This window comes from Nilaparvata lugens, chromosome 11 (assembly GCF_014356525.2).
Source record: "Nilaparvata lugens isolate BPH chromosome 11, ASM1435652v1, whole genome shotgun sequence".
NCBI classification, from domain to species: domain Eukaryota; kingdom Metazoa; phylum Arthropoda; class Insecta; order Hemiptera; family Delphacidae; genus Nilaparvata; species Nilaparvata lugens.
The window spans coordinates 2,168,581-2,191,330 of NC_052514.1; the positions used below are offsets into that span (position 1 = coordinate 2,168,581).

The 22,750-nt window shown below is 34.5% G+C and overlaps 2 protein-coding genes across 2 annotated transcripts; both read right to left on the reverse strand.

The window, feature by feature from the left end:
• Window positions 1-710: 710 nt before the first annotated feature.
• Window positions 711-4,600, reverse strand: LOC120353516. Its single transcript, XM_039437397.1, has 4 exons — window positions 4,455-4,600; window positions 2,906-3,086; window positions 1,440-1,540; window positions 711-830 (listed from the first exon to the last, which is right to left on the reverse strand). The coding sequence occupies exons 1-4, from the start codon at window positions 4,578-4,580 to the stop codon at window positions 819-821; spliced, it is 420 nt and encodes a 139-aa protein (XP_039293331.1). The 5' UTR covers window positions 4,581-4,600; the 3' UTR covers window positions 711-818.
• A 2,649-nt stretch (window positions 4,601-7,249) lies between these two features.
• Window positions 7,250-20,852, reverse strand: LOC120353626. The gene is made up of 6 exons (XM_039438168.1): window positions 20,725-20,852; window positions 18,681-18,908; window positions 14,338-14,501; window positions 10,410-10,617; window positions 8,432-8,477; window positions 7,250-7,445 (listed from the first exon to the last, which is right to left on the reverse strand). Exons 2-6 carry the CDS (start codon window positions 18,697-18,699, stop codon window positions 7,250-7,252), a joined length of 633 nt encoding a protein of 210 aa, XP_039294102.1. The 5' UTR covers window positions 18,700-18,908; window positions 20,725-20,852.
• Between the last annotated feature and the right edge of the window lie 1,898 nt (window positions 20,853-22,750).

Here is a 22,750-nt window from a genome sequence, read left to right on the forward strand (position 1 = left end):
GAATTCTATAGTCTGATTGATCCAATCTTTGAAGTAGATTATATATTTGTAGTGATATCAGAGTATGGAGGAATTCCTTTTCTCTTCATACTATCCTTGAAATGCAAAATTTCAAAAAACCTTGTGTATACATCGACGCGCAGTTGAAAAAGGAATATTCCTGCCAAATCTCATCGAATTCTATCAACGCGTTTGGCCGTAATCGCGTTACTTACAGAGAAGAGAAAACCGAGTTGGAACATATACCTCACTACGTTCGGTCAATCACACCATAAATAACATAAAATTATGTATTTTGTCATACATGACATCAAAACCCAATCAATAAGCTGGCAGATGTTTTTTTATAATATATTTATTTATTTAAATTCGGGAGTGGTTTAACCGGACCTTTAAGGATCAGGCCAAGGGATCATTTTCAAGGTAAAGTTAATATAATAGTTCATTCATCATATCTTTTTTCTTCTCAGTCCCATAATATTTTTAAATAATAATTTCTTTCGTTTTCAGAAACCGGAACGACCACTTTCTCTCTTCCCGCCATTGGATTACATATTTGGTGGAGGCGCCGGGTATGATGAATCATTAGATTATATTTTATTAACTCAAAACACTGTATTACATTATTGTATAATCAACAACGTTGATTATAAATTGAAAGACAGAATCAAACAGTAAATTATCATGACATAGATCTCAAAATATTTTTGTTTTTGTTTTCAAAAGAATGACAGAATTATGGACTTTTAACATCCCTCACACATGAAAACAGTCTCCCTTAGATTCTGGAATCAGTCCTCCACGTTTCACTCTAAATTTTACCGGTCTCCCTGAAAAAATAGATAAGAGATTTATTTCCATTTTATTATTATTTATTTCATTTATTGTATAGAATACTATAATCATAATACAAATGGAGGTAAAACTAGGCTGAGCCTGTACTATTTCTCTCCAAAAATTCGATAAAATTTAATGTTTTCAAAAGATAAGGTATGTATCTCACACTGCTTCGTTACTTGATTTTCGGTCCATGAATGATGATTTAAATTTTGAATTCTGAAGGTTGATTTTATACTCTAAATGAATCAAAGAATGTATAGCAATAAATTAAAAACTTTAGAAATATTGCACTTATTTTAAAAAATTTAATACAAAATCAAAAACCTACTCACTATTTGTTTTTCACAGCTGAAAATTAATACAATACTGGAAAGAAAAAAGTGATATCTGATCAATATTTACACTAGGCCTAGTGTTTGACTGTGATGAAAAGTATTTATGATTTAATTAATGTTTTTATTACTGCTGAAATGTTTAAGTTAATCCAAGTATAGTAGTAACTTTGCAAATGGAAATTCACGAGTTCATAGTTAATCCAGCGATAATCATGGGTGATAGAGAAAATAAATTCAATCAATGAATGAATGATGAACACTTACACAATGAATTTGCCAGGTTTGGTTGCCAAAAAGGTTCCCATACGCATCTACAATACGTCTAACAAAGCCTTGCTTCCGTTGTATGAGCTTGACCAGGCCATCTGAGAAGCAAAATACAAAGCAATTATCTATTATAAAACAGTGTGTTCAGGAATAAATACTTTTACTTTGAATCTTCATAATATTTGTAACATTAGACTCATAGTAGTAGAAATTCAGATAAAAAGATGTATGGAAGTCAGGTGAAAAAGCCAGGAGAAATTTTCACTTTTCATGTCGAACTGCTAGTTTATAATACGAATTTTTACGAAACTTTTTTTGACGACACCACAGTCTGATTTTTTGGTAAACTATAGTACTCAAGTGTGGAGTGCTTTTCGATTTTTACACCTATTTTAATCACTGTTCAACACTCAGTGTTGAAAATAGGTGTGGAAATACGATAGCCTTACACATGTGAAAACTGTGGTATTCAAAAACATGGACTATAGTGTTGTCAAAAATAGTTCGATAAAGAATGAAATAGTTATTTGTATATCTAGAGTGAAAAGTGCTGTTTTTTCTCCCTGAGGGAAAAGTTTGAAGCCCGTGGCGAAGCCGAGTGCAACAATTTTCCTGAGAGAGAAAAAGTATTTTTCCACTCGTATGTACCCAATTTTTCCTCCATCTACATTTTTTTATAGAAACTGCAAATAAATCATTCTAATAACTTACGTATGGTGACAATGATTCCTAACAACATAACCTAAATCTAAAACCTAAAAAACGGTCGTCTGATTGGCACTGCCGATTGCGCTATCTATCGGCAAAGTTGTAACAATTATATCAGCTGAGCAGCTACCAAAAATGGCTGACTCCAGATCACGCGGTTCAGATTTGAATTGCAGATCAAAAATATTTGTTGGCTGGTATTTTGAATAGAAAAATTTTTAAAATTTTATAAATTTTATCGTCTACTAATATTAAGAATATAATAATTATCAAACATATATTTCATGAGTTAATCAAATTTCTGGTTGTGGTATTGAATTCAGTTGACTCAATGACAGACACCTCTATATGCTTTCTCATCTGAGCTTAGAACTTCTAACCTATTACAATGTAAGTTTCAAAATAGAGATGCTCCCCATGTTATTCAAATGGAGTCACTTTAATCCCTAGGGAGTTTTTCTGTTTTTTTACTACCGAGAGCGAAAAAGTGACACTTTAGTATTAGGTTTCAGGGAGTAAAGTAAGTACTTTTGACAGTAGGTGGAGGAAAAGTAAATTAATTTCAACAGTTTGGATACCTATATGAATGTGGGCTCCATACTTTTTTCTTCTTCTTCTTCTTCTTCTTCTATCCTAGTATTATTATGTAAACTCTACATCCTCATTCTATGACAGTACTTACTGTTTATAAGTGACAGTACTTACTGTATTCATGAGTGACAGTACTTACTGTATTCATAAGTGACAGTACTTACGGTATTTATAAGTGACACGCAAATCGTCTCCTGTAATAATGTTGGCTGACTGCTGCACTTCTGGACTGGTGGCCATTTCAGGTGAACTTCCAAACAGTGGTGTGTCGTCGTAGAACTCGACTGTGCGCATCGGAGTTTTGCCAACGTACTCCACAACTGATCTCAAAAACTTACCTTTATCCTGTAACTCGACCAAATTAACAATATTAATTATCAAACTACAATCATGTAGTATGTAGATGTAGTAACATGTTTCAGTATAACGAGCTAATTATAAATTACTTTTTGTGTAGTTGAGGAGTTGATATTGTGGTAATAATTCATATTGAATGAAAAGACTAAGAAATTGTCAAAAAACCACTGATTTATTGATAATTAGAAAGACCGGTTCCGGTTATTAAACCATTGTCAATCTCTGATAAACTCCAAACTCAATAAATCAGTAGTTTTTTGACAATTTCTTAGTCTTTTTCATTCAATAATTATAAATAACGAGAATATTACACCAAAAAAAATTGGAGAGTATGATGGGCTAGGAAAATAAAACATAATTTCGGGATTGAAAGAGGAGAGGAAGAAGAAGGAGAAGACATGAGGTGGAGGAAGAGGTGATGAAGAGAAAACGGAGAAAAAGACATGAGGAGGAGAAAGAGGTGACGAAGATGAAAAAGAAGGAAGAAGAAGAAGAAGAAGATGATGAAGAAGATGAGGGGGGAAGACAGGAGTGGAAGAAGAATACAAGAGGAGGATGTGAAGGAGAAGATAGGTGGGGAAGAAAAAGAAGAAGAAAAAGAAGAAGAAGGAGAAGAAGAAGAAGAAGAAGAAGAAGTAGGAGTAGAAGAAGTGAAGCAGGAGAAGAAGTAGAAGAGAAGAAGAGAAGAAGAAGAAGAAGAAGAAGAAGAGAAGAAGAAAGAAGAAGAAGAAGAAGAAGAAGAAGAAGAAGAAGAAGAAGAGAAGAAGAAGAAGAAGAAGAGAAGAAGAAGAAGAAGAAGAAAGAAGAGAGAAGAAGAAGAAGAAGAAGAAGAAGACGAAGAAGAGAAGAAGAAGAAGAAGAAGAAGAAGAAGAAGACGAAGAAGAGAAGAAGAATAAGAAGAAGAAGAAGAAGAAAGAAGAAGAAGAAGAAGAAGAAAGAAGAGAAAAAGAAGAAGAGAAGAAGAAGAGAAGAAGAGAAGAAGAAGAAGAAGAAAGAAGAAGAAGAAGACGAAGACGAGAAGAAGAAGAAGGAGAAGAAGAAGAAGAAGAAGAAGAAGAAGAAGAAGAAGAAGAAGAAGAAAGAAGAAGAAGGAGATGGAAGGAAGAGACAGGAGTGGAAGAAGAAGACAAGAGGAGGATGTGAAGGAGAAGAAGAAGAGAGGAGAAGAATGGGAAAAAGGATGAAAAGACAGGAGGAGAAGGACGAGGTGATGAAGAGGTTGATGGAGAAGATAGCTGGGGAAGAGAAAGAAGGCAGGAGGAGAAGGAGAAGAAGAAGAAGACAGGAGAAGAAGAAGGAGAAGAAGGAAGCAGAAGAAGAAGAAGAAGTTTTTAATATGTTATAAATTCACTTACCTCGATATTGCACTGCCATATCTCGTGTTTGGTTACTACAAAGTGATTTGTGAAATCTGCCTGAGAAATGAGTTGAGGCTCGTAATATTTTCCCGGTTTTGCCCAGATATTCCAGTAAGGCAACATTTCAAATCACAGTTTTTGGACTGTGATTCATGCATCAGTGATACATTTTCTCAAATCTATATAATATATATAAAAGCGAAATGGCACTCACTCACTGACTGACTTACTCACTCACTCACTCGCAGAACTAAAAATCTACCTGACCAAAAACGTTCAAATTTGGTAGGTATGTTCAGTTGGCCCTTTAGAGGCGCACTAAGAAATCTTTTAGCGATATTTTAACTCTAAGGGTTGTTTTTAAGGGTTTAAAGTTCGTCTTTTAGCATGTATATTCTTCTTCTCCAAATCTCTTAATTATGATTGAAATTCCCATATCATATGTTACTAAAGAACTATAATATAATCTAGATAGAGTACCTCTTCGAAACAGTTGTTAACTGGCAACTAAATTAATAATTTAGTCAGGTTGGCATTAAGTTGAGTTGACTTTGTTAGGTTGGCACCAAGATGAAGATTTAAATGGATTTATCGCGGAAAAATTGATTGGGCACTGCTACTTCAAACCTGGGAATATCATATTACTAGCCGTCAGGCTCGCTTTGCTCGCCACATCCGTTTAGCCAGACGTTTAGTCTGGACCCCCGACTGGATTGTCCTAACATATGATAAAAATGCTCAAATGAAAAATGCAGGCCAGCGAAGCGAGCCTGTTGATCTCATTCTTGGACGATCCAGTCGGGGGTCCAGGGGGCGGAGCTCCCTGGCTAGACGAATATGGCGAGCGAAGCGAGCCTGACGGCTAGTTTCTAATGGAAATAAAATGTCTAGTCTCTAGTCTTTGAAAATAAAATTGAACTGAGAAATTTTGAAAGTGGAATGTAACCTATTTGGAAATGTTAGTGTTTATAAAATTCGGGGGAAGAGCAGTTTTGGGCTGAGCTATAATATTAATATATATTAGCTATAATATATATTAGCTATATGATTTAAGATTGTATTGATAAATGAAATTTATCAATACCTTGATGTCATATAATCCTGAAAATTCTTGAGGAATATTTATACTAGTACTTTATTGATTCACTAGCCGTCAGGCTCGCTTCACTCGCCATATCCGTCTAGCCAGACCTCTGGACCCCTGACTGGATCGTCCAAGAATGAGGTCAGCAGGCTCGCTTCGCTCGCCTGCATTTTTCATTTGGGCATTTTTATCATATGTTAGGACAATCCAGTCGGGGGTCCAGACTAAACGGCTGGCTAAACGGATATGGCGAGCGAAGCGAGCCTGACTGCTAGTAATATTCCAAGGATTGAAGTAGCAGTGCCCAATCAATTTTTCCGCGATAAAATGCATTTAAATCTTTAACTTGGTGCCAACCTAACAAAGTCAACTCAACTTAATGCAAACCTGACAAAATTATTAATTCAGTTGCCAGTTTACAACTGTTTCGAAGAGGTAGGTACTCTATCTAGATTATAGTTCTATAGTAACATATGATATAGAAATTTCAATTATAATTAAGAGATTGGGAGAAGAAGAATATACATGCTAAAAGACGAACTTTAAACCCTTAAAAACAACCCTTAGAGTTAAAATATTTGCCAAAAGATTCCTTAGTGCGCCTCTAAAGGGCCAACTGAACATACCTACCAAGTTTGAACATTTTTGGTCCGGTAGATTTTTAGTTATGCGAGTGAGTGAGTGAGTGAGTCAGTCAGTCAGTCAGTCAATCAGTGAGTGAGTGCCATTCCGCTTTTATATATATAGATACATCATCAAAATGATAGGGTACCTTGTGCTATTCCTCTCCCAAATTTAGATGAGTTTACACCATAGAGAAACAATGTAAGGTGTAGATATCCCGTGGTTGAATGAAAAAGACTAAGAAATTGTCAAAAACCACAGATTTATTGATACTTGGAAAGACCGGTTTCGACTATTACACCATTGTCAATCTCTGATAAACCCTGTTTATCACCATTGTCAATCTCTGTTTATCAGAGATTGACAATGGTGTAATAACCGAAACCGGTCTTTCTAAGTATCAATAAATCTGTGGTTTTCAACAATTTCTTAGTCTTTTTCATTCAATATGAATAATTACCACAATATTAACTTCTCAACTACACAAGAAAAATATATCCCGTGGTATAGGGCGTTCATGTCACAACTTTTACTGATATCTCAAGCCATACGATAGTCCACGTAGTTCGTTCCCATAGAGCTGTGTGACGCTGGTAGTCTCTCATATTGTGCAGTATCTCTCATATTGGTACACTCTCACCTCGCCAAAACAGTAAAAATTCACAATAATCTATAGTAATCGGCTTGAGTTAACATTAAAGTTGTGACATAAACGCCCCATACCACGGGATATCTACTGTTTCTCTATGGTTATACATATTTATTTTATTATTAAATTTATTCATAATTTTCACAAAGTAGCACTGATTGGGAGATAAAAACTAAGGATACTCCTTGTACTATTTCTCTCCTAAATTTAGATAACATGTTAAAAGTCCGAAATAGGGTTATGGTTTCACTTTTCTAAAAATTAGTCCATTCTTACTAAAAAATTTAGTCCGAAATAGGTTGAATCTTGTAGTTGTTCCCTTCACAAAATTTTTAGTCCTCAATTATTTTCACAGAGTAGATTTTCAAATTTAAATTTCCTATCAATTCTTGACGAATATTGGAAAAATAATTCAAAATGAAGAAAGTTTTCTACTCACATAGCTCTGTCCTCAACACTCCCAATTCCTCCATAAGGTTTTTGATCGTCAGTGAAAATATGTCCATCCTCAGGATTATGATGATTGATGTGGAAAGATTCGGGAACTTCAGTTCTATAGAAGACATCTCTCTGATAATCCTCTACTTCGCCTTCACCTGGTACACGCTCTCTCCCAAGACGTTCAAAAACGCTACCAAAAATAAACACTTTTTACGTTAAAATGTCGGCCCCGGCTGAAGAATGACAGTCTTGAAGCTTAAATGATATATTAAGGCGAGGTGAAATTTCCTCAGGAACTCCTAACCATTGAAAGACATATGAATATTATTATTATTAAAAATATTTTAATCTATTCTTTCCTCTATTGCTGGTAATTATTTTTACGAAATATGATAACATTGTAAGAACAAGTTATATTTGATTAATATGAACTAAATAACTGCGTTGTTGGAATACTAATCAAAGATAAATTCTATGGGAATTGGAACAATAAGTTCATAGTTTGGAAAAAATTTAAATTGAGAAAAATAATAAAATTTGTCTATTTATAGTGAGGTCCATGTTACAAAGGCAGTGTTTGATTAACAATGGTATTGCTATCCTTGTCTATCTTTCAAAAAAGCGGATGGCACTATCTCTCTCTTGCTTTGCTCTGTTGCCAGATCGTCATTTAACAATGTAGAATAATTAATTAACTAAATATTTCATCTTTATTATAAAAATTCATTATGGAATCATTGAATAATTTAATTTCTTGCGTAATAAAATATAATTGATTATTTTTAACGAGAATGAACCGTTGATATTACATCAATAAACCTGTATCAGCTAACGTCTAAAGAAGGCATTGACAATACAGAGGTGCGGCAACGTTGTTCTCCTATATTTCTCCACTGTCATTATAACATGGACCTCACTGTACAACTGAGTGATCAAAAAATTTAAATTTCAGTGGAGAACAAAATTTTCTAAATGAGTTGTCCAGTTTCAAATTGAAATTGGAACAAATTACTGAATCCTTGACTTAATTGAAAGCTGAAACACTGCTTTGAACCAATACTGTTTAAGGAAATTGAAACTTAACTACTAGATGATACGCTCAACTAAAAAAAGTGAAAATATAATAGAAAATTAAGACTTTCCGAATGTCGGGTGAAGTCTGATAAACCCTCTTACCCTTGATGTGGGGAGTCCTCTGGCTCAAAGAACTCTAAGTAGCCATCTGGAAAGAAATATTTCGTATATGACAATGAAAATATATTCATTTATCCATTGGTAATATGTAATACCATAGGGAAACAATAGCATAAGTAGATATCCCATGGTATCGGGCGTTTATGTCGCAACTTTTACTGTTATCTCAAGCCGATAGACCACGTAGTTCTTTCCCGTGAAGCTTTATGACGCTGGTATTCTCTCATATTGTGCCGTTCATACACTCTTACCCGCTCACAGTAAAAATCGACAATAATCGACAGTAATCGGCTTGAGATAACAGTAAAAGTTGCGACTTAAATGCCCTATACCATGGGATATCTACTTACGCTATTGTTTCTCTATGGAAATAAGCAGACTAATACAGGATGAAAGACAAGGAATATTGGAGACTAACAGGTAACCCGTGCTCCCCTAGGGTCTAATTGAAAACTTGACCTACTGAAATCTTGAAGGATTTAGAATAAGCCTATAACCATCCTCGGTAAATTTACAATTTATATACAAAATTTCCAGTTAATCAGTAGTTGAGACGTGATTATGTGTCATTCGTGTGTATCTTAACCAGTACGTGTATAAGCCAATTCTTTCCTTCATAATATTACTAGCAGTGAACCCGTGCTTCGCAAGGGTCTAAGCAAGAACTTCACAAACTGAAAACTTGATCTACTGGAATCTTGAAGAATTTAAAATAGGCCTATAACCATCCACGGTTAATTAAGAATCCAAATGAAAAATTTCAAGTTAATCAGTACAGTAGCTGAGAAATGATGATGCGTCATTCGTGAATATCTTAACCAGTACGTGTATAAGCCAATTATTTCCTTCATTATTATTTTTATTTTCTATTTTTCCTCCAATCTTTATTCTTTCATCAATACAGTGAGTACGTAATCAAAATGAGAGAAAATATAAGGTAACCTTGTGCTATTCCTCTCCTAAATCCTATTATATTAAGCAAACAATTTCTGTACGTCTGTTTATATTTTTATATCTGGTTATCTGGCTATTTATGTCAAAGGATTTCGAAAACGACTCTACTGATTTTCACGGAATTTAGAACAAAGTAGGTTTAAGATATAAAAATTCTATTGCACTAGGTCTCATCCTTGGGAAAACTCGCTGAGGGACATGAAAAGGATAATTCATTCTTGGAAGAACAGATGATAATTTGGTCGTCTGTGGATAACAGAAGATGCGTGTGCCTGTGTGGGAGATCAGCTGTGTAATCATTCAATCAGCTTACCGTATCTCGCGAGAAATAAAAATATCATCTAGAAATTTTAATAGACTCTATCAAAATAATCTAATTTGTTGACATGACATGATTTATCACTCTAAATTATAGAGTATATTCACATATTGAAGCGATAATCTTGAAAAAGGACCGAAATAGTTATTTGTGCAACTAGTGCGCAAAGTGACAGTTTGCTGCACCGAAAGAAACGTTTACGGAATGGTTTCTTGAGTGCAGCAGAGGAACTTTGCGCACGTATTTCACATTAAGTTTTTCCTACAGTTACCATTAAATATGAAAAGTGGGTAATTATGGGTAAAATTGCCTGAAATGCATCAAATGTTTTTCTGTGTAATTTTATTATTGATAAAAACCTTAATCCTAAAATCCTAAAGTCCTCGTTGTCCTTGGTTATAATATATAATAGTAATAATTAGCGCGTTGTGCTTGGTTGCACCTCTGCTCACTATAGCAGCCACAGCAGTCACTGTTACCAACTTCATTTTGATTTTGCTGCACTGTTGCTCCATATAACCTACTAAGTATTTTGCGTTGCCATGTTGCAAATCTGGAGTGCAGAAAAATTTCTCCCGCACTAGAGCGGAAAAGTGATTCTTTGCGTTCTGTAATCAGTGCAGCAATGGCCACTTTTCAACGTAACTGTAGGAAAAAATTATATTATAGATGACAGATAATACTTACCATATTTCAAAACAGCATTAGTCTCAGGATGGAGATACTTGATTTCTTTGACAACAGCGGTATTGGGCTTTTGTTCACCTGTGCTAGGAATTGGTATAGTGACCACTTCTGTGCCATCAAAAAAATACAATTGTCCAATTATTTCCTTGCTCACCAGTTCTGTCACTACTCTCGTGCATTGATAACTCTCATAGCCTGGTCGTTGTGCCTTCAATAGAAATAATAACTATTGGCATAGGGAAAATATAGCATACCAGGGTATGAGTTGTTTATGTTCCAAATTTCACGCAGAATTTTGTTAACTCGAGCCGACTACTTTCTATTATTACTGCTTTATATTGGGGTGGGAGTGTAAAGCTGCGTACAGATATTATACGCGCCTCCAACCCGCTCCGCGCACGCTCCGCCCTCGTTCCGCCATCGCTCCGCCCCCGCTCTGTATTCGAACCTTCGAACCGATCATGAACGTTACGGGAGATGTTAGCTCTTCTCGCGTTCCACTCTTGCTCCCCGGTCGATCATCAATCGCTCTGCTCCAGTGACGTTCGGTTGCGGAACAGAGCAAAAGTCTGTACGCACCTTAAGAACGGCACAGTATGAATGACTACCAGCGTAAAATATATATATATTCACGGAGAATAACTAAGAGGAGTTGAAATTCTGTATTCATATCTTAAATATTCAAATCCATCAGGAGAATATAATTATCTTCCCCATGAATTATCAATTGACCGAGCGAAATGAGGTCTAAGATTCAAGTCGACGGTTTTGCATTTCTCTTTATGTTTATATTTATGTCTATATGTTCCGCATTTACGGCGATAGGCGGTAATAGATTTTCATGAAATTTGACAGGAATGTTCCTTTTTAAATTGCGCGTCGACGTGTATACAAGGTTTTTTAAAATGTTGCATTTCAAGGATAATATAAACGGACAAGAAGCCTCCTTCATACGCCAATATTAGAGTAAAAATCAGATTATAGAATTATTGATCATAAATCAGCTGTTGAGTGGATTATAAATTGCATGCAATGACGCATGCAATTCAATATATATATTTTTTTTTTTTTAATTTCTCTGGGTGTTGGACGACACATCCAGAGGAGTTTATTCATAAATTCAGGAACATTACATATTATTTTTCCATACATTTTCAATAATATATCAATATCTCAATGTAACTTCGTGAAAAAACAGTTTTGTTGTGTGTACTATTAATTATTGCATGAAGTGAGGCAACTTGAAATAGCATAGTATTTTCTCCCGACTTTTCTCTGCTTTCAACTCGGTAAGCTTTTGATGATAGTAGTATGGCTGTTTACATCAAATTATTAGCATTGTCGATACAACAATCCAAACAGCCATGAGTCGTTTATACACCGAAACCTATATTTCCGACACGACAGGACAGGAAATAGTTTACTCTGATGGACAGTATTAGAGGAAACTGTGGTCTATAACTGCGCGAGGTCTACTGTTCACAGAACTACTAGTAATACATTCCAATGATTGAGAATAAATATCCTGGTAGTTCATTGTACTTCTTCATAACCTAAGAGCGATTCCTCAACAGTGCGGACTTGGACAAGGATAGAGCTATCTGCTTTGTCAAATGACAGACAAGGATGGCAAACTAATGCTAATCAGTTGCTGACTTTATAACGTGATCCTCACTGTATGCCTACATCATTAAGTTGTTTCAAATCCAAATTTATTCGGAAATAGTTTTGAAATTTGAATCCAGCTTGAATAGTTGTTTTATAATTTTCGCCACACTGCACAGAAAGCAGCTGTTTTCCAGTCCCTACGTAGATCTGAAAGACATTGTTTGCAGACGACTCTCGTCTGACGTCAGAACAGGTTTCTTTCCGGCTTAGGCCGGAAGGAGTACCCTTTCCAGCCGCTAACATGGAACTAAGAAAGGTGATCAAATAACAGCTGATCAAAATACTTTCCATTATTTGTGTTCATTATTCAATAATTAAAACATTTATAATAATATCATCTTATTGTCATTTGAAAGAATAAAAAGTATAAACTTAACCTTCCACATAATTGAACATCATCTTTTAGGTTATTTACAAATCAGATAAAAAATAAAAATACTTGGACGATTTCCCGATATCCAGATTACCTCAGATTTGCTAGAGCTATCACCTTCCACTTCTGCTTTCGGAAGTGCTTAGTAAACAACTATTCTCATATATATATATATATATATATATATATATATATATATATATATATATAATATATATATATATATATATATATTGTTTATTTTTGTGTGTGGCGAATATTTCTCGTACCACGGGCAAAAATGTTTTTTCGCCACACTTGGATGAAATGAGCTGGTTTACGTGAGTCATATAGAGGCCGAAAGTGATTGTTTTCCGACCAGGCCGGTAAAACTTTACGGCCCTAGGGCTGTAAAATGACCTTGAATAACAGCTGATCGTGTCCGATCTCACAAAAATCATAGAGATAATCTCATAACGACTGTAATAATCTATATAATTATGTATCATGAATCGCGGTATCATGTCTATAATATATATTATGAATTACTGTTTCATAATTTAATATTTATTATTGTGTTTTTGATATCAAACAATAGAATACGATGATATCTCCATAGCCTCAACAATATAATGTTGGCTGCATTGTCCATTGTCAGAAAGGTACGTATCGCAAGTATTTAAAAGTGAAGAATCGAATTTGAAATCAAAGTAAAATGATTGTATCAATATTTAAAAGTGAGGTAGAGTAATAATTGTTTCTCTTTTATTATCGAATTCCACTTCTTAATGCAATACAATCAACAATAATAATAGGAAAATACAGAAGAGATCTAAAGTTTAAGGTAAGCCTACTGGTGAAACTCAGCCTTGACTGAAAAATTCCTAGTAATTTTCCGTAATTCATTATTAAAACTTTTAGATAATTTTTCTTCAATATCAAACCATATAGAGAAAAAATTAGGTCCACTCAAGATTGAATCTTCGAATGTTTTCTCTATGATTTAACTTTTTTCAGAGCAATATTTTGTTGTGAAAATGCCGGCAAACCGGCTTCAAGTTTGCCGTATACACTATATTATAGTAGCCTACATATGTTACCTGACTTACAGGCCCTCACGATCAACAATACGCCATAGCCGAGAGCGTTAAGGCGTAATACATCAGAACTTCAAAGCTCAGTGAATTACAAACATGATCTAGGTTCGAACCTCGGTCAGCGACATTTTTTTTTGTCGATGAATTTCGACTTTTATTAGCTATTTTTTATATTAGTTACCGTAATTTAAATTTCAATCAATTTTTTAGATATATTTTGAGACAAAACTGTGAAATATGCAATTATATTAATTTTTTAATCACATTATTTCAAAATAGTAATGAAAATTCTATTCATCCATCTATCCATGAGATATTGCACCAGGTGCAAAGCGCGAGCTATAAAAATTCAAACAATTATTCGAAATATTAATAGTATAAAAATATTGTCACTATGTAAATTATTAATTAGTAATATTGAAATTAATTGACAGTGAAAGTTGTCATAACCAAGATTCAAACTATCAAAATAGGCTGTTTGAATTTTATTTATTTTTTAATTTCTTATATATTGGGAAGTTTTTTTTTGGTGTGGCGAAAAATAGCGTTCGCACCATGGGCAAAAATGTATTTCCGGCTCTCAATCTTTTCTAGTCCTCAGCCTACGGCCTCGGACTTAAAAACCGATTTCGAGCCGGAAATATCTCATTTTCGGCCCTAGGTGCGAAATATACTATTCCGGCTCTCAATCTTTTCTAGTCCTCGGCCTACGGCATCGGACTTGGAAACCGATTTCGAGCCGGAAAAATCTCATGTTCTGCTCTAGGTGCGAAATATACTATTTCAACTCATTTTCCCAAATTTGACTTACCTTAACAGTGCACTGCCACACCTCCTTGTTGGTTATAACGAACAAACTAGTGACTGGCGCTTCTCCTATCACATTGAAAGGTACGGTTTTCCCTCTTCTGTAGTCGTACATCTTCGTCTCATATTTCTGGTTTGTAAGCGTCTTCTGACAAATCTCTCTGACACCTTGTCAAACATTAATTACCAGTATAGATAATAAAACAAATGAATTGTGACAATAACAGTTAAAACAGTGAAATGATAATATGGAATAAGTTTGATAAATTGTGGTTCACTCACAATATTCTGGCTTGTAGGCATCTGCTATCGAATCTCACTTGTATCATAGAGAAACATTAGCGTAAGTAGATATCCCATAGTATAGGGCGTATATGTCGCAACTTTTAGTGTTATCTCAAGCTGATAGTCCACGTAGTTATTTTCCCGTGAAGCTTTATGACGCTGGTCGTCTCTCATATTGTGCCGTTAATACACTCTAACCCGGTCAAATCAGTAAAAATCTACAATAATCGGCAGTAATCGGCTTGAGATAACAGTAAAAGCTACGACATAAACGCCCTATACCATGGGATATCTACTTACGCTATTGTTCCTCTATGCTATTAATCATTCATGATTAGTAACTTAAAATCCAGATGAATTTGAAGTGACTATAACCAAGTTTCGATTGAAATATTGAATGTAATAAAAACACATACACATGGTCAAATCATTGCCATATATTGTCATGTGACAATACACGATGTACATGACTGTACATCGACAGTGACCTGAATTTTTTGAAATATTGAACTTACACTCTTAGGCTCAACTCACACTTACGCGACTCAGGTTGAGAAGAGACTCGACTCTAGTCGAGAGCATGATGTTTCCAAATGGTGACACTCAGACCAGTCGACTCTAGTCTCCGCGACTGTCAACATTTGAAAACACATGCTCTCGACTAGAGTCGAGTCTCTTCTCGACCTGAGTCGCGTGAGTGTGAGTTGAGCCGTAGAATCCCTGAAAAAATATAATTTGAATATTACGAAAATACATTTGCCTTAAACTTAATTCAGTCTGAGTTATTTCCACTCTCCACTAGACCAAGGACAAAAACAAGAACAAGATAAATTGGCCGACCTATATTAGACTCAACTCAAATCTTGTTTTCTTCAGAATTCAAGAGCATCATTGTAAAATAATCACAATTTTGGACAATCTCTAGTGAGATTTACTTCGAACTGTCATTCCTCGTTGGTTCAAACTGTCATCTCATTGGCTGTATGGGAAGCATCAGTGGTACTCATAAACAATGTTGACAGCTAAACGTGAATCTTACTATATTATGTACTAGCAGGTAACCTGTGCACCGCAAGGGTCTATTTTAAAACTTGACAAACTGAAAACGTGATGTAATGAAATCTTGAAGAATTAAAAATAGGCCTATAACCATCCCTGGAATCTGTACGCAAAATTTCAAATTAATCAGACCAGTTCATACGTGATGCGACGCGTCAAACATAATTTTCCTATTCCGTACGTGTAAAAGCCAGTTTTTTCCTTTATTATAGTACTAGCCGTCGGGCTCGCTTCGCTCGCCATATCCGTCTAGCAAGCGTCTTCTGACAAATCTCTCTGACACCTTGTCAAACATTAATTACCAGTATAGATAATAAAACAAATGAATTGTGACAATAACAGTTAAAACAGTGAAATGAAAATATGAAATAAGTTTGATGATTTGGGGTTCACTCACAATATTCTGGCTTGTAGGCATCTGCTATCAAATCTCACTTGTATCCTATGAGATATCTAAATATATGATTAGATAAATCGCTCTTTATAGAGCGTAATTGATATTTGAACAGTTTTTTTCTATATTGTCCCAATAAATGAATTGTCTTATGTATAATATTTGGGCAATTTGAAACTAAATTAGGAAATTGAAGAAGTTTTGTACAATAACCTGTTTTTTTTTCGTTCCCGATCTTTGTCTTGTTTGTGCTAACCTAATAAATAAATAAACAGAGTGACTTAACCCTATAGTATGAGGTCCATGTTATAATGGCAGTGTTTGATTAGCAATTGTATTGCTAGCCTTGTCTATCATTCAACAAAGCTGATAGAGCGCTATCTCTTTCTTGCTCTGCTCTTGCCAGATCGTTTTTAACAATGTTGAAACATAATTAATTGACAAAACATTTAACCTCGATTATAGCAATTCAATATGATGTCATTAGAAAATATAATTTCTTGCTTGGTAGAATATATTTGATTATTTTAAACGAGAATGAACAGTTAATATTACACCAATAAACCAGTATCAGCAACCGTTTATAGAAGGCATTGACACGACATAGGATCGGCAGCGTTGTTCTCCTATCTTTCCCCACTGCCATCTCAACGTGGTCCTCACAAGACAGTCTACAATCTATATTTAATAGTATCCAATACATAATTTTCAAAGGCAAAGTAAGATAATACGAACTCTTCTGATTCAGCAGTTTCTTTATTTTCGATCAGCAGGTAACCCGTGCTCCGCAAGGATCTAATTGAAAAACTTGACCTTCTAAAATCTTGAAGAATTTAAAAGAGCCCTATAACCAACCTCCGTAAATTAAGAATATGGAAGTAAAATTCAAAGTTAATCAATTGAGTAGTTCAGACGTGATGATGCGTCATTCGTGAATTTGTTATCCCGTACATGTATAGGCCAATTCTTTCCTATTCATTCAGTCATTCAATCAATAATCGCAGATTATTCATTCACAGGAAATAATCATTATTGCAAGAATTCATTCATCATACACGCATGCATTCATAAATCAACCTCCATGTAATCAATTAACCTCCATGTAATCAATTAACTTTCATGTAATCAATCAACCTTCATGTAATCAATTAACCTTTATTGACCGAGCGAAGTGAGGTCTAAGATTCAACTCGACGGTTTGGCATGTTTGAATGTTTATATGTTTATATGTTGCGCATTTACGGTGAAATGCGGTAATAGATTTTCAAGAAATTTGACAGGTATGTTCCTTTTACTATTGCGCGTCGACGTATGTACAAGGTTTTTTTGGAAATTTTGCATTTCAAGGATAATATAAAAGGAAAAAGGAGCCTCCTTCATACGCCAATATTAGAGTAAAAATCAGACTATAGAATAAATTATTCATCATGAATCAGCTGACAGTTGATTACACAGATGTGTGGAGAAGCCAGTCTATTGCTGTATTTACATAAGGTCTATAGTTTCAATCAGGTACTTGTGGATGAAAATACTGCGTGAGGTCTACTGTTCACAGAACTACTAGTGTAATCAATCATTTTTCTAGATATGTTAACTTACATAAAGACCGACGTTCTTCTGCCATTGCTCTTCTATCTGCCCTATCATTCAAGAATCAAGAATTTTTTATTGTCAAAAACAAAATCGTATTGACAAAAGTCACTCGACATAAATATCACAATATCCCTACAGAGACACACTCACTTTATGCTAACACATTGAACACACTGGGGTGTTGAACACCCCAATTTAATTTTGCATGTTTCTCGGAAAAATATAGAGAAAAAAGTACTTAGCCCATACTTCATCATTTCTTAATCAATTCTGTTCCAAGTGCATACACTTGGAATTAAGGTTGAGTGGTAGAAAGGACTTTCTAGTCCTGACTCCGCATAATAAAGAGTATTTTTATTTCATTTCATTCTCATTCCATTTTCATTTCATTTCATACAGAAATCGAAAGTAAAGCACTGCTTATCAATATTTATACTAATTTTAGAAGTACGTTTGTTCCTCCTAAATGTTGGAGCTCCTATCCTGGTTTGAAGGAATGGCTTGATCATTGCCAATGACAACTTCATTAGAAACTCACCTTCCTTCAGTTTATTGTTTTGAACCTCAAGATATAGAGAATCATAGCATTTGTTCCAATCTGATCCATCATCCCATACCACATTCGTAGTGGTCAATACAAGTAAATCTTTGTAAAAACGTATTTGATAAAAGTCCTACGTGAAAGACACTCTGGGGTGTTAGACACCCCAATCGAAGAGCAAAATGAGCTGATGACCTTGTAGAATGCTATTACTGACTGAAAGTGGTGGAGAGCAGTTGACAATGTTTCAAACCTAATTTAGACTGGGCAAAAATTTCCATCTGTTTGATATTGTCAATTGCAGAACAGAAAAGAAAAATCCCTGGGGTGTGAAACACCCCAGTGTGTCTCTTTAGGGATATCAATACTTCGGATCAAGTACAGGTATAAGATCAAGTACATTCATGAATAACATAAATCCATTCATCTACTGCTATAAAAAAGAACACTTTTTCAGAGAATCATGTTAACTTACATAACGACATCATAAACATAACCGATTCTCTCCTGCCATTGCTCCCCCAGCCTCACATCATCCGCCTTATCTGGGTTCACCTTGTATCCATACATCATGTTCTGGCCATGTGTTCTGTAATCTATCTCCCTCACTTTCCTCTCATGGTTTGAGCTACTGTCCTCTTCTACCTGGAAACACTTGGGAAAACCACCTGGAAGCACGCTACAAGCGGCTGCTTGCTCCAACCTGATTCACAGGACAAAAACTGTTGGACATTTTTTTTAATTTTAGGTGAGATAAACGTCCTTAGAACGTGAGTTTGAGGGCGAAACCATATTGGGCGTTTTTGAACGGTTTTTCAGGAGTCAACCCAATCAGCCAGCCAATCGGAGAGTTTTCTGCTCGGCTGACTCTGAAAATGTCTGACAGACGCCTAATATGGTATCAACCCAAGAAATGTTGTTGAGTGCTATCTTGAATTAAATATCGGGGGACCGAGCTTCGCTTCTCGTTATTTGTAATAACGAAATATTGAATTTATCGTTCATATATTTATTCATTTTCTCAGTCGTAAAATTATTTTTACAGTTATATGAGGAGGCAAAACAGGCTTATGCCCAAAACAGTCCCTTTTCAATAATTATACCACAGTCCAAATCAAAATGTAGGTTAAGCGTCTATCACTCATCAAAATAACAATATTCATTCACAATTCAAACAACAAACACATCATCAATTACAAATAGATATGCTATGAACTCGAATTAGAATGATATACTTTGTTTGCTACAATATTTGTAAATATACTATCTACTATTCTACACTAACAGCATCTAGTTACTATTTTGGATTTTCTGAAGTGAACATGTTTTCTAAAAAAAAGAGAAATAAACGAAAATAAGTTTCTCTTCCTGAATTTTTTTCTTGTGAGATGAGCTGGATGATCCCACACATGCACTCGTTCACTCTCTTCCATTACGGTATAGACAGACGACAAAATTTCCAGCTGTTTTTCCACGGACGTATTTATTTTTTCAATGTCCTTCAACGAGTTATCCCAGGGTTGAGACCTAGTGCAATTGAATCTCCATATCATAAACCTACTTTGTTCCAAATTTCGTGAGAATCGTTAGAGCCGTTTTCGAGATCCGGTCACATACAGATATATATAATTATATAAAGATAAAAGCATCTAAACATCTAAATATCTAAACATATAAACAGAAAATTGCTCATTTAATAGTATAGGATAAATAGCACTCTAAAAATATTTGCATATTAAAATATAAAAACTCTATAAACAGTGCTATAAAATTATATTTTCAATGAAGGAGTGTTAAGAACACAGGGTACATCATCACGGTCTATGAGTTGAACATGGAAAAATCACAAGTGTTGTCATAAAAAAGTCATAAAAAATGAGAAGTTTCTACTACCTATTATGGAGAACAGATTCAAGCTGCTGAAATTGATCTCAATATAACGTGATTTTTATAAGAGATATCATTGTTAATCAAGGAAAAAGCTTGAGGAAAATAATTGAATGCCTCGAATAGTACATCATATAGGATGCCCAGTGAACTCTACCATGGATCCTCATTTTTGGGTTTCAAATTTAAATGATAATGATCATTCTTCGATATTATAAAATTGATGAGAATTTAGAAAAATTGTCTCTTGCAACTGCTTCAACACAAAAGTTTCATTAATGCTAGTATAAAAATCAAAGTTTGTCCAATTTATTCTCAATTCACTGGTTTTCATTCAACTTTTTTTTAAGAAGAGAACCATAATAAATTCCTCGTCTCGTGTTTTTCGGAAAAAATGTCACTTTTTCGGAAAAATGTCACGTTTTCTGCACTGTTCTAAAATTATTTCAAGCTATGCATTGTTGAAGCTATAATTGAAGAAAAAAATGTTTATGAGAGATATTGACAATGGTGTAAAAACCGAAACCGGTCTTTCTAACTATCAATAAATCTGTGGTTTTTGACAATTTCTTAGTATTTTCATTTAATAAAAAAGTGATACTGGTTCTTAAACATATTAATATTACTCTCACCCTTGATATCCCCAAATGGTTAGCCCAAGTAAAAATATGAAGTGGAAATCCATCCCTCTAGTTAAAGACTCTTCAATGAATTATCGTGGTTAAAAAAATACTTTTCAAAGAAGCAGCTAGTGATGAAGCTACATTTACAGCTCCACGTCACATCATAATACTGTGATGCTGGGTGAACATAATAGAATTATCGATTGAATCATTAGCAAATATTTACTGTTAGAACATTATGGATATGAGATAGGCCTACTTGAGCCAATCAGCTTTATATCCAATAACTGGTATTTAATTCAGAATGGTTTCAAAGTAAGATGTATCTGATCATGAAAATATGGAAACTATTTTCCTACAATTTGCGTAATTTGAAACAATGAGAGAATATCATATTGTGAGAGACTATACTCTCACAAACGAAAAGAATTCGTTTTTACACAGCTCAATAAGTTGTTAGAATTTTGTAGTAGAAAATTTCCAAAGTATAAACGAATTCTTTCTGGAGATTTTAATATAGACGTACTGAGAGATACAATATCCCGGTCTAGATTGGTTGATTTACTCAACTCATATAACTCATATAACTTACATATCACCGACGCGACTAGACTTGCACCTGGCTCTCAAACGTGTATTGATAATATAGCTTCCGATTTTGCTCTGGACCAATGCAATGCATCAATTATTAACACAAATCTGTCGGACCATACAACACAGATAATAAATATTCCAAAAAAACTACTGGCACACGGTAAAGAAAATAAATCAACTAAGGAAAATAGAAAGAAAGTAACTAAAACAATCAGAGTATTTTCAGAAATGAATGCTAATAACTTCATCAAAATTTTATCAAGTGAAAACTGGGATTCCCTTTTTCATATGAGCAGAATGATCTCAGATTCAAATGTATTGTATAATAAATTCCACACAATGACAAATTTATACTTAGAGCAATCATTTCCTCGTAAAATTATAACAAGTCATAAATCACGCAACAATATTGATAAAGGCTGGATTACTTTAGGTATTCGTACATCGTGTGCCAGAGCTAGGGAATTACACTCTCAATCCAGTAACTAAAACAATCAGAGTATTTTCAGAAATGAATGCTAATAACTTCATCAAAATTTTATCAAGTGAAAACTGGGATTCCCTTTTTCATATGAGCAGAATGATCTCAGATTCAATGTATTGTATAATAAATTCCACACAATGACAAATTTATACTTAGAGCAATCATTTCCTCGTAAAATTATAACAAGTCATAAATCACGCAACAATATTGATAAAGGTTGGATTACTTTAGGTATTCGTACATCGTGTGCCAGAGCTAGGGAATTACACTCTCAATCCAGATTACTTGACTGTCCTGAACTCAGAGTATATGTGAGACAGTACAAGAAAATTCTAAATAGGTGCATTAGACAGGCTAAAATATTACACAACAGTAACAGAATACGTCAGGCTGATAACAAAATAAGAATGGCTTGGAAAATAGTTAAACAAGAGACACATGAGGGAGGGAAAGAGTTGGAATTGTCAAGGGTATTCAATGATGCTCCAATTGAATCTACATTAAATTCATTCAACCAATTTTTTTCAAACATTTGCGACACATTGAAGTTAAGTACAGACATGTACATGACTTGATACCTGAATAAATATTTTATTATTTTGATTGTATGTATTATAGTATTAGGATTAGTATTAGTACTGACAAGTTACCTGTCAAATGGGACTATCCCCAAAATTGATGTAATGTAATGATTATTAATAAATAAACTATGAAAGAGCATCGTTGACACTGTCAGGCCCAGTTGCACAAAAGCCGGTTGAATTTTAACCGTGATTAATTTAATGAGAAATCAGAGAAGGCCTTCCTGATAAGACGGCCAGTCTGATTGGTTCTCGTGGAATTAATCACGATTAAAACTTAACCAGCTTTTGTGCAACCGGCACTCAGTGATTTTTATTGTATGCAACTTGTTTAGAGATGGAATGGAAGAATAATTATTTTATGACACCAAGTTAC